The 12,167-nt window shown below is 50.2% G+C and overlaps 5 protein-coding genes across 5 annotated transcripts; 3 read left to right on the top strand and 2 right to left on the bottom strand.

The window, feature by feature from the left end:
• Positions 1-661: 661 nt before the first annotated feature.
• On the bottom strand, positions 662-2,393 carry hts1 (Histidine--tRNA ligase; the record flags this gene model as incomplete). The annotated part of the gene is made up of 3 exons (XM_014689284.1): positions 662-1,920; positions 1,977-2,062; positions 2,140-2,393. The coding sequence occupies 3 exons, from the start codon at positions 2,391-2,393 to the stop codon at positions 662-664; spliced, it is 1,599 nt and encodes a 532-aa protein (XP_014544770.1).
• Positions 2,394-2,960: 567 nt separating this feature from the next.
• MKAR (Very-long-chain 3-oxoacyl-CoA reductase) lies at positions 2,961-4,065 on the bottom strand (the record flags this gene model as incomplete). The annotated part of the gene is made up of 2 exons (XM_014689283.1): positions 2,961-3,821; positions 3,886-4,065. The coding sequence occupies 2 exons, from the start codon at positions 4,063-4,065 to the stop codon at positions 2,961-2,963; spliced, it is 1,041 nt and encodes a 346-aa protein (XP_014544769.1).
• A 902-nt stretch (positions 4,066-4,967) lies between these two features.
• On the top strand, positions 4,968-5,547 carry ERG28 (Ergosterol biosynthetic protein 28; the record flags this gene model as incomplete). Its single annotated transcript, XM_014689282.1, has 2 exons — positions 4,968-5,030; positions 5,098-5,547. 2 exons carry the CDS (start codon positions 4,968-4,970, stop codon positions 5,545-5,547), a joined length of 513 nt encoding a protein of 170 aa, XP_014544768.1.
• A 1,006-nt stretch (positions 5,548-6,553) lies between these two features.
• On the top strand, positions 6,554-8,219 carry ADA2_1 (Transcriptional adapter 2; the record flags this gene model as incomplete). The annotated part of the gene is made up of 2 exons (XM_014689281.1): positions 6,554-6,643; positions 6,750-8,219. The coding sequence occupies 2 exons, from the start codon at positions 6,554-6,556 to the stop codon at positions 8,217-8,219; spliced, it is 1,560 nt and encodes a 519-aa protein (XP_014544767.1).
• Positions 8,220-8,842: 623 nt separating this feature from the next.
• YCH1 (CDC25-like phosphatase YCH1) lies at positions 8,843-9,394 on the top strand (the record flags this gene model as incomplete). The annotated part of the gene is made up of 2 exons (XM_014689280.1): positions 8,843-8,957; positions 9,072-9,394. 2 exons carry the CDS (start codon positions 8,843-8,845, stop codon positions 9,392-9,394), a joined length of 438 nt encoding a protein of 145 aa, XP_014544766.1.
• Positions 9,395-12,167: the final 2,773 nt, after the last annotated feature.

Below are 12,167 nucleotides of genomic sequence, written 5' to 3'. Positions count from 1 at the left end.
CACCATAAGCTGGATCCTGCGCAAGACCAGCGATAAGGCTCCACCAATCGTCCAGTGTTGGTTTGGCTGGGTTGAGGAGCGATGCGAGAAAATGGGCTCGACGCGATATTATACCATTAAAAGATGTTGACGAGCTCGGTTCGCGCCAGCGTCTGGTGGGATGTCGCGTCGCACTCGCGTTCTCTTGGAATTGACAAGGTCTATCGATCGAAGGGCAAGCCCAGCAATGTCCTACGAGCGGAGTAGAGGAAGTAATGTGTGGTGGTCGGCTTAGATACGTAGTTTCGAGGAACGACGGAAGGCAGAGCTGCGGAGGCTGGCAATTGAAGCTTGGATTTTTCGCGACAAGGGTGATTGTGGCGCTAGACCCAATGAGGTCGCACGCAGCCACAGCTCCCAGGTCAACACTGCTTTCGATGCAGATGCCCAATCTCTTTTGTTCAACCAAGCGGCTAGCCGTTGGTTGCTGTACAAAAACATTGGTCTCATAAGGTCTATTAACTTCTCACCGTGAATGATACTCTTTGTTCTTCACAGATTCATAGTTCCCGCTATACCGTGTGCATTACAATGCAAAAGGCACGTAATGCAACTTCTGCATACCACGTCTATCTTTTATGTTTATCTTATTTACTTTTACTTTTCTACTTCATCACGTCCGCTAGACAAGTAATTTTTTGACTTCATCGGCCAATTCGTCCAGTGATACCAGCTTTCCATCATCCTTTTCCGCAGGCTTATCATCCCCCTTGTTCTCTCCTTGTCCCAGGAGTTTGAGTCGGACCTGGCCAGCATCGAGCTCCGTCTGACCCAAAATGACACCCAGAGGTACACCTTCGGCAGCCTTAAACTGCTGGGGCAGCTTAGGTTTGACCTTGGGGGAGAACTCTGCGCGGATTCCGGCGCTCCATAATCTCTGGGCCACTGACATGCGTTCAAGAAGGAGACCGTTGGACGACTTGTCTCCAAAAGCCATGACATACACGTCGACGTCTCGCCTTTGCTTGAGACCGTCCTTTCTGCGTCGTGCTTCCAAGATGGTGAAGATGCGGTCAACACCAAAAGAAATACCCACGCATGGGATCTGTCGCTTGCCGTACATGCCAACCAGGTTGTCGTAGCGGCCGCCAGCAGCAATGCTGCCAACTTGGCTGGCAGGATCGTCCTTCTTTGACTTCTTGCCGGAAGCCTGGCCCTCTTCAGCCTTGGGAGGCAGATTGATAACTTCGTAGATTAAGCCAGTGTAATAGTCGAGGCCTCGGGCAAGAGAGAGATCAAAGGAGATTTTGTCGGCAATGCCGAAAGCCTCAACATATGAAGCAAGCAGGGTCATGTCATCGAGACCACGCTTGACTTGCTCATTAGCGACCAGCTCTTCTCTGGACTTGAGGAGCTGTAGCGTTTCGGAGATTGTTCCCGCATGACGGACATACTCGCCAATTCGGTCAGCAACCTCGCTAGCAAGGCCCTTCTCTTCCACCATCTCCTTCTTTACATCTTCCCAGGACATCTTGTCCAACTTGTCGACAGCCGAGCTAATTGTTCTAATCTTCTCGGGGGTGACGCCTGCCACGGCGAACATGCCGTCAAGAACTTGTCTGTGGTTGAGCTTGATAGTGACCCCAAGCTCCAGAGCTTCAAACACCTCAACGATAATCCGCAGCACCTCAGCATCGGGAATCATGGGATCGTACACGCCGGCGATATCGAAATCGCACTGGTGGAACTCGCGATATCGTCCCCGGGCAATGGCGGGCTGGTCTCTTCTGTAGACCTTGGCAATGTGGTAGCGCTTTACAGCTTGGATGTTGTTCATGGCGAGCCAACGGGCAAAGGGAACTGTCAGGTCGTATCGAAGAGAGCAGAGCTCGCCGCCCTGGTCTTGCAGGTCGTAGATGAGCTTGGAATCCTCGCCATATTCTACAGATGGTTAGACATTTCCCATTGCACAACGTAGATGCTCCAGGGCAACTCACTGCCAGAAAGAATCTCTTTCAGCTCAAACACAGGAGTATCCAGAGGAGTGCCACCATGCTTCTTGAAAACATCAGTGATCATTTTGCTAAAGCGTTCGGTTAGCCACCGCGCCTTGCTCCAATTCCTGTCAGAAGAAAGCCAGGTCCTGATGACAGCACGTACAAGACTTCCTCGCGCAGCAACATATCCTGCCCGCTCCAGTCCCGCGTACCCTTAGGGGTCTTCAGCGTAACCGCCGAGGCTTTCGGCACCTTGCCGTCTGGGGTCGCCATGTCGTCTTCGTCGTGCGCAAAGGTTGCGGCAAATCGTCGACGGAGAGGGGACGCCGTAAAACTGCGAAGGAACAATGTGCCAAGTGGATGGCCCGTTCGCACAACTGGTATTCGGTATATGCGTCTGTTCAGCGCAGGTAGCATGCCGGAGCCAACACACTTGTATAAGAGTGAAAAGAGTGTCTAGTGTGCGGTTTGTGGCTCCTTGAGTCATCCATCTGCAGCCAAACGCCGCTTGAGTGGGGTGGGGAGCAGTTGGGTCGCGACAAGGAATGGATTGAGCAGTTATGGAGGGCAATGCGGGCAGCTTTTTTTTTTTTTCTCAGGCTCAGTCTGCGAAGTCGGCTCCAGGGTTAATCCGGATTCACTGTTCAGTATCACATCGCAATTCCTCACAAAAATACCGACTATTCACATGGGAGGCATTAAGACTTGATCAAAAGCGAATTGTTGATTGCGTGAACGATTAAGTTTACTATAGAAACATTCACTCGTATCTTCAGCTACCTTCCAATCCATCACCCATCCGTTTTAGCTCCATCTTGTCCATGCCCAATCCACTGTTACATGAGACCTATACTGCCCATCCATTGCAATTACTCGCCTCAATACTATTTGTGTGCATTTTCCATGCACATTCGCATCCCGTCGTGTACGCCGGAATCCCCAATGCTGGCAGGTTTACCAACTTTAAGCCCAATCATAAAGCATCTACTGCTTCTTAGCCTCGCGCGCCTGCTTGCGGAGGGCCCGTCTCCGAATATCCAAGTGCATTTTCTTGTTGTACCAGATAGTGACAGGGCTGTTGACGCCGGGAACGTTCTCAATCAACCACAGCATGAAAGAGTGGCTCCACCAAGGAGTGTAAGTGTTGGGGGCAGTCTGATAACCACCAAGGCCAATTTTGCCGAGAGCAGCCTTGACAAAATTACGGGCATTGGGAATCAGGAGGCTAGGGCGGCGGACCTTGCTCATGGCAGTAGTAACTAGGTGGCTGAGAACCAGATACACGTCCACGTGGTCATCAGCAAGTTCAGACGAAAGAGCATTGCTCCATTGCTGCAGGAAGGCCTTGCTGCCAGAGTAGGTAGCCAGGTAAGGAGTAGGTGTCCAGCCACCGAAGGAGCCCATGGTCAATATCAACCCATGCTTGCGCTGCTTGAGAATAGGGGCAACAATCTGAGTGACCTTGAGAGTACCCAGGCAATTGATTGTAACAATGTTCTGCAGCTCGTCCTTGGGTGTCTCCAGGAAAGAGACGGGCATGCTGTGGCTCTGCCCGACATTGTTTATCAGGATAGCAACGTCGAGGCCACGAACGACCTCGGCGAGCTTCTCATAATCGGCATCGTCGTCCTTGGCGAAGTCCATGGCGTGAATCTTGATATCAAGGTCCTTGCCATGGTATTTCTCTTGCAGCTCCTTGGCGAGCGACTCGAGCTTGGATTTGGTTCGGGAAACGAGGACGAGATTGAAGCCCTTGGCAGCGAGTTGGGAGGCATACTCCTTACCAAGACCATCTGAGGCACCAGTTACGACGGCCCATGATCCGGCGCGGCCATACTTGCGAAGCTGCGACAACAAAAAAACGTAAGTCAGGAGCCATGAAACTGCCAAAGCTCTACGGGCGACTTACATTGTGACCGGAGAAGACGAATGCACTCAGGACGAGCTGGAGATAGCCAAAGAGCTTGTATGTGAGCCAAAGTGCACCAACGCCAGCAAAGGCACCTAGCACAGGCTGGGGAATCGGGCCAAGCTGCTCGACGTGCGACTTGATGCCTGCCACGTAGGGATTCTCCAAAATCTTATCCATGATGATCGAATTGTCGAGGCAATGCTTGGGCGGACGGGATCGTGTCTGTGGGAAGAAGCCAACGACCTGGCTAGCAGAAGCGTAGAGATGGGTCAGCGTGCCGAGATGCGAAGGGCCGCGGTTCTCAAATATCAAGGTACCAGACGCGGGTGCTCCGTACTGTGGCGCAACGGAGCGCGACAATCGTTGACCCCTTGCGGCCCTAGCAACTGAATGTACTAGTACTACCTGGCTAGACGCCAAAAAAACAACGCCAGGGATAAATGGAAGTCCGTTTCTAGACAAGATGCACGAGACGTGATTCTGCGACTAGAATAATTCGAGCAAGGGAGAAAATTTGACATGTAGCCATCCAATCTGCTGAATTAGTACGGAGTAAGAAGGAGAAAACTATTTCAACAAGTCTGGTCTGCCCGCATCTGCCGGCAGAGGCGCCGCGTAGAGCATGTGCCACCGAATTTGTTGAGCTATCCTCCACTCAAATCATTCAATGTTTAATCAGCCAACATTGAACCTTGGCTAAACGCAATGCCAACGGGATCTAGACTTGTGGATGTGCTCCAATAGAATCCGTAGGATTTGCCTCCAGTCTGGTCTCTAAGCTCTCGACTCTTCATCCTACTCCCTACTGCAGCTATACTTATTTCTTTGTGTGATGACTTCTAGCCTGATGTCTGGATGTCAATTAGTACATCTACGTATCGAAAATTGGACCTGCGCACAATCACAAAGGGATCACCACCCCTGGTGGGGCAGCCTGACCAAGCTGCTGGGGTGTCGTCTCCTTAATTGTGCGTCGTCCCTAAATTTGACTTCCCGCACATTTACTAGCTTCTACACCTTGCCAAGATCCCCGCCGTCATCAACAATCATCTAATTCTCCTCCAAGAGTTTGCTTCGTAATGGATTTCGTCAAGTCGTTCCTCCCAGAGGGCAAGGGTGTCCTGCCCTACTACATGCTCGTCGTATGTTCCCCTCTGCGCGAATATAAGCACCTCAAAGACAAAGCCTAATAACACCCTTCATCTACAGCTCTCCGTCGTCTCTATTGGCAACTGCTTACAGACATACTCAACCCTCCACTTCACAAGACGTGTGTACAATGGGCGCTTCATCCGAAACACCAGACTGCCTCCCGAAACAGCCGTCTTCAACCCTGAGGACTCGGTCGACAAGCTCGTGTCTGCCCAGAATGATCCGAAAGCAACTGATCAGGTAACCCCGCTGGCAGGTCGACTGTTTGGCACATGGACCCTCATCACGTCTATTGTCCGCTGCTACGCCGCTTACAACTTGCACATCGGGCCCGTGTACAACATGGCCTACTGGACGTACATTGTGGCCTTTGGCCATTTCGCTAGCGAGAAGTTTATGTTTAAGAGCATGACTTTTGGCCTCCCTCAGGTGTTTCCCTTTGCGCTTGCGACTTGTGCCCTGATTTGGATGCCTCTTGTTCGTGATCACTATGTCGAGATCAACTAGATCTCATTGTGTCGGTGAGAGCTCAACAGACAAATTTGAGAATGGAATGCGATGGATTGAACAGCTGGATGCTCGATCACATTCCGACTTTACGGAGTCCGCGCAGGCAATCAAATAACTACCTAGGTAGACTAGATAACTTACGCTAGTAGAGGGAGCGATAGAGTTTTTTTAAGGAATATTACATGTATGGCGGAATTAAGGGTCAAGGTTCTATTTACGTATATGCAGGAATAATCAGGACTTGATATTATAAAAACAGATAATGAATAGTATTAGCATTTGACCCCTAGTATAAATATTTAATATCTCTTATAATTATTATACACTATTAGTAGGCCGGACGGCTTAATCCGTGGCGGACCTTCCAGCTCGGGCCAGTCTCCCGGCGTGGCCAAGACGTTTTGGTTCGGCTATCTGAGGCGTGCGTGGGTAGACTGACTGTACAACTTACTCCATGCCGTGCAGCCAATTACGACTCGCCAACACCGCAGCACCCCAATTGCCAACGTTGGACTGGATCTGCTCCACAGTGCATCAGGTGGGGCGCTGGTGATTGAGGTGGAGCCTCCGCCAGGAGTAAACTGCACCCGCCACGACAGCGTTCTGCAGGTCATATCACGTGATGCTTACGGCTCGGACGCTGACTAACACGGTCCTTTGGTTGTTGCGTTGCTCCTGACCATCTGCAACTCAACCCATGCTCTCCCACCAAGGACTGGCCTGGCGCAATTGTAGGGATCCACGTCGCATCGCGACATCCACCCAATATCCAAACCTCACTCTCGCAGCGTGCATACGACAATTTCATCAAAGCGGCCGGGCATCGAACCAAATTTATCCAAATACACATCTTAGCAGGAAAAACGACACTTGATATCATTGATACTTTGTTTCTGGCGTCATCGGTGCTCTTCAACAACCGAAATTCGCTACGGAGTCACATCCATGGTTGCAGACGGGCACTCCGAAGAGTTTCTTGAATGCGCTATAGCTACGGTGACAAATGGGTGTCATCCGTAAGAAGACAGTCACTAGGGGAGAGGGTGGTGTGAAATATGTTTGCGACGTTTGCTCATCAGACATCACGTCAACGGTATGTAATTTCCACACCTAGTCAGCCAAGTGACATACGTCATCACGGTTTTGCGACTTCCACAATAAGATTTCCTTACTAACGCATATGCGTTTGCTTCGAATAGGTTCGCATTAGGTGTGCAGACCAATCATGCTCCGATTTCGACTTGTGCGTCTCCTGCTTCGCCAAAGGAGAGTCTCGCAATAACCACGACCCCGGGACCCACGAGTTCCGGGTAATTGAACAGAACTCGTTTCCCATTTTCGAACGCGAATGGGGGGCCGACGAAGAACTCTTGCTGTTGGAAGGCGCTGAAATATACGGTCTCGGGTCCTGGGCAGACATTGCCGACCACATCGGCGGGTTCCGCGAGAAGGACGAGGTTCGCGATCACTACCTTGAAACCTACGTCAACTCCCCGAATTTCCCTCTTCCAAAACGATGCAGACCGCATGACTGCGAGCTCGCAAATCAAGTGCCCCGAGAAGAGTTTCAGGCGCAAAAGAAGCGAAGGATCGAGGAGCGGCGTGAAAAGTCCAAGAGCGCGCCAGCTTTGCAACCCAAAACCAAGCCGACTGCCAGTGTACCCAGCTGTCACGAAATCCAGGGTTTCATGCCGGGTCGTCTTGAATTCGAAACTGAGTATGCCAACGAGGCTGAAGAGGCGGTCCAGCACATGCAGTTTGACCCTGGCGATGGCATGAACCCGCGCACCGGCGAACTCGAGCCGGAAATGGAGCTCAAGCTCACTGTCATGGATATTTACAATTGTCGGCTGACTCAACGTGTGGATCGCAAAAAGGTTATATTTGAACACGAATTATTAGAGTACAGGGAAAACACCAAGATTGAGAAGAAGCGATCAAAAGACGAGAAAGACATGTTACAAAAGGCCAAGCCTTTTGCCAGGATAATGAATCACAAAGACTTTGAAGACTTCAACCAGGGCATTATCGATGAGCAGAACCTGCGACAAGCTATCACCCAGCTACAAGAATGGCGGAGCTTGAAGATCGGGGACCTAAGGAGCGGCGAGAAGTACGAAGCAGAAAAGGCTGCCCGAATACAAAAGGCCATTCCCATGGGCTCGATGGACAGAGAGAGGCTCGCCAGTAGCCAACGATCGAAGCAACAAGCCGCGCCGGAACCACCCAGTGGCGCGTCTCTTCTCGTTGCCCCGGAACTCGCCATTCGTCCAGCCCAGACCAATGGCGAGGCCGTCAATGGCGATAGCAAGCCGCTTGTCAACGGCCAAGCTAACGGTGTGAATGGGATCAACGGAGTGAACGGTCACGCCTCGGCTAGACCAAAATACACGCCACAGCCTATTTCTGGCGTGCAACCGCTTCAACTAAATCAAGATACCGCGGCGGACCTGCACCTGCTGACGCCTGATGAAGCCAAGTTGTGTGAGATTATTCGACTACAGCCCAAGCCCTATTTAATGATCAAGGAGCAGATTCTCAAGGAGGCGCTCAAGACCAACGGAACCCTCAAGAAGAAACAAGCTAAGGAGATTTGCCGACTCGACTCACAAAAAGGGGCTAGAATATTTGACTTTTTTATCAATGCTGGATGGCTAGGGAAAGCATGAGCTATCAGGCCGGTCTTGGGCTGCATCTTGCTGTCTTTTTGGCTACATTCTCGTAGGGTTGCGAGGCGTTGTACGTTATGACATGGGTATGATGCTTGGTTAGGTGATTTGTATTATACGTGTGCATTTGTGGAGTTTGGAGGAGCGTATGATATCCATTATACAAGAAACATATATTTGGAAACTTTTTCTTCGAGTATCAAGCGCATGGGCATCTCCAGTGCCATGTGGAGGCGGGATGCTGTGACTGAGTCAACCTGCGTCTTGACACTATTCCCAGGCTGAGAAGAAGCAAAGCCTTGATGACTTGTCCTAAACTTGGCTGGACAGTGAACTATCTGAATCGCGGCAGTAGTGACACAATAGCCTATTGCGATGCTCCTAGATGTTTTCGAATGTTCCCAAATTGAACTCACTCGGAGCCCAAGTGGACCCCTGACACCCGCTGCCAATGGCCAACTCCATCTCCAAACTTCAAACTTACAACACTATCTGCATGCAACTGGCTCCTCTCACTCGACATCCCAAGCAGCAACCACATTTCTTTTGCGCCCCGTCACTGGATGATTTCTTCCAGATTCGCCATCCAGCCGCTGTGACCGTCACTGTCATTCATTCGTACCATGACCACGATTGCCAGTCTGCGGCGCATGTCCGCCAAGTCTCTCTCCGAGAAGATCCTGGCCGAGAAGGACGCTGCCAACACCTCTTTTGCCATCATTGACGTACGAGATGACGGTACGTAGGCCCCAAGCAAGACCAGATGTCTCCCTTATCGCCACCCCTAGAATGCACCATGTAGAATCATACATGTCTGGCCGGACAGACACTTGGTAGTGACACTCGTTGCAGACCACATAGGCGGCCACATCAGAGGTTCCACCAACATTCCCATCGGCCAGCTCGACGCCATGATGCCCACCCTCGTACGCAGGCTGCAGGACAAGAAGACGGTCGTTTTCCACTGCGCACTCAGTCAGCAGCGTGGCCCGAGTGCCGCCCTCAAGTATCTGCGCGAAAAGGACGGGCTGCTGAGGAGTCTTGGGAGTAGGGAGATCGCTGCAGAGCAGGAGGTGTATGTGCTGGACCGGGGGTTCGTCGGCTGGCAGCAGGTCTATGGAGATGACGAGCGGCTGACGGAAGGGTATGTGAAGGATATTTGGGAGAATTACTGATTTACCGGCGTGGTGGTTCTTGGGGGATTCTTTGTTCTCGGAGGGCCAGTCAGTTTCGGGTGGGCTGTTTCAACTTGGGGTGCGATGGAGGCCCGGGACTCAAAGGGTCATGAATGAATGACTTGTATTTCTTCGCGGGCTGTTTCAGCATGGAGATGATAGAGATTTGTCCATGTGCCAAGTCGTCACTCATGGGCGTTGAAAGCAAAAGTGACGCCGGGGCCATCGGCACAAAGCGAGGGGGGAAGACTCCAAGTGTTTGATGCCCGTGGCTCGCTGATGATGAAGTGCAACTTATAATCCTTTGCTTCTGCGGTCTTTCGTGATTCTCAAATTCACAACTAAATCCTCCGACGCCGTATCTCATCACTGCCGGGACCTTTGTCCGTCGAAACAACACAGCCCGCTATACCGCAGGTAATATCCAGCTGCCAATGGTCTTGAAGTAGGCGCTGACGGATATCATAGCATATGCACACTTGTGTGAACACGAGCCTGCGCACAATATGCCCGTCCTTGCGATATCTCGCTCCTCCACATTAAAGGGACATGTTAAACGCTCCTTTGGTTTCTCATCATTTTTGATATTTTGTGCGGTTTCGATTTCGATTTGCGGCGCGTTTTGTATCGGCCTATGGCTTTGTGTTTGGCGCAAAAAACGATCCAAATCAGCAAAGCCGGATCCGGTTCAGAGACCGTCTCGGACACAGACTTTGCCTCCGTCTTATGAAGAATCAGACCCAATGCAGAAGCATTACGGGGACGAGCACTCAAACTCGAATGGGGCGCGGCGTGCAACTGCTCAGGTGGCAAGTTTCTTGATGTCTATGTTGAACACCAAAAGAAATTATTCATGGGCAGCAGCTTTTGTGTGATTGGGACAACGAAATTCGGATTGTCTTTGTACGCTTGTTGCAGCGAAGGTTCCATGGATGCTTAAATACAAGCCTTGTTTGTTGTGAAACGAAGGTCTTCAATCACACATACCAAGATGGAGAAGGAGCTGGGACTTGAAAGAATTTCGTATTACCATGTATGTAGACGACAAAAGATTGAATCTTATATCTACCACTTCCCCCGCCACTTCTAGCGTTGATCGATCAACAAGCTTTGTACAATTTCGAATCTCATCTCTTTTCAGCCTTTTCATCTAGTTTTACCCTTATATTCAGAACCACCAGGCAAGGTCCGCATACCCAACTCCCCCTTCGTTACCAATTAACATGACATCCATCTAATGTTGAACGCATAGTCAAAGTTGCCCAGCAGCAAAATGCCCGCGGTTGCGATTCGTTCCCTCGCACAAATCGATCACGGTTTATCCACCATTTACCGACGCGAGTTGTCAGCAAATACCACGAGTTTAATTGTTGCTCTCTTGGGTGGTTTCGTCGTTTTCTTGTTTTACTGCTGCTATGCGTGCAGTAAACGACAGCTTTAAGAAGTCATACGGAAACTTTGGGTTATTATATGCAGCGGAAGACGGCTTTCAAAGTTTATCGGTGTAGGAGCTATAGTACATGTTCAAGTAGTTGTAACAACCTTGTTCCCCAACATGCGTGACTACTCGTCTGTTCCAACCTCTAATAGCCGGCACTGCGGATGGCATATAAGCCTATCCAACGTCAGGCGAAACTACTCTCTAAACACTTCTTCACGCAAGCTGAAATTTGAGCCACTTGAGCATTATTCACGGAAGCTCATCTGTCGGACTTTTCGAAATTTTTTAGCATTTTTACCCTTATTCATTGAACTGTTGAACTACATGAGTTGCGGCTACTAGGTCCCCCAACAGCCCTGATATATTTCTTTTGTGCTCTTCCTCGTAATCCTTCTGCTGTCTAGCATAAACTGCACTTCTTTATTGTGTATTTGAAAGTCTCTGCGTTTAGAAACATGTAGGTGTGTAAAAGATTATGTGGAACCTATGCATACGCAGCGCTTTTGTTGCCTTAAAACCATTCCATATAGTGAGAGCACAGAGTCAGCACGGTATAGAGGGAAGAAGTAGTGCAATAGGAACTGTAGAGTGATTCCCTGTTCAAGAAGAGGTCCGAAATGAATGGTTGCCTGACTTCAAAACATATTTCTTAGTTTCGTGTTCAATGCCTGTTCAAACTGACACCCCCAATGGAGAGTTACCTAGTTTTAAATCCTTTGTCTTGACTTTCGTATTCACTCGTCTTATCCCTCTGTCTGCTATTAAGCGCCATGTTACTCACAGCTCGCGCTGGTATTCGCAACCGATGCCAGCAGTGTTTAACGGCACTTCTTTGCGCCTTGGCAGCACGTCGTCGCCAGTGAATAAACTGCACAGAGACAGGTGTTGCAATGTACAAGGGGACATGCGGCTCTAGAAACTATAAAAACCAGCTTGATCGTCATACTCCCTCTTTTAGAGCCACCTTCAGCTCTGTATCTACTCTGCCTCAAGGCTGTGCGGTCAAAACACTCGGCGCCGAAGTCCTTCCACGATTACAATTCTCTTTACCGGACCAAATATATACAGAGTTGCAGTTCAAATCATCGATACGAACAAAAATGGCTACTCCTGACAGCGCTCATCGCTATCTGATCGATCCTGAAACGGTGTCATTCGCCTCGTTGCCAGCCGCTCAACATCAACGAATCATCCTGGCAAACGCCGCAATCTCACTTGCCAGCGCATTCGTCTTTCTGACTGCCGTGCTTTGCCTACGGTGGTGGAAAGATGGTGGCTGCGGCGAGAAAGAGGGACGTTCTTCTTCACAAGGACAATCATTAGACGCTCCGA

Source organism: Metarhizium brunneum, chromosome 2, assembly GCF_013426205.1.
Source record: "Metarhizium brunneum chromosome 2, complete sequence".
NCBI classification, from domain to species: Eukaryota; Fungi; Ascomycota; class Sordariomycetes; order Hypocreales; family Clavicipitaceae; genus Metarhizium; species Metarhizium brunneum.
Note: the sequence above shows the minus strand (reverse complement) of the source record. Positions and strands in the feature narration are given on the sequence as shown.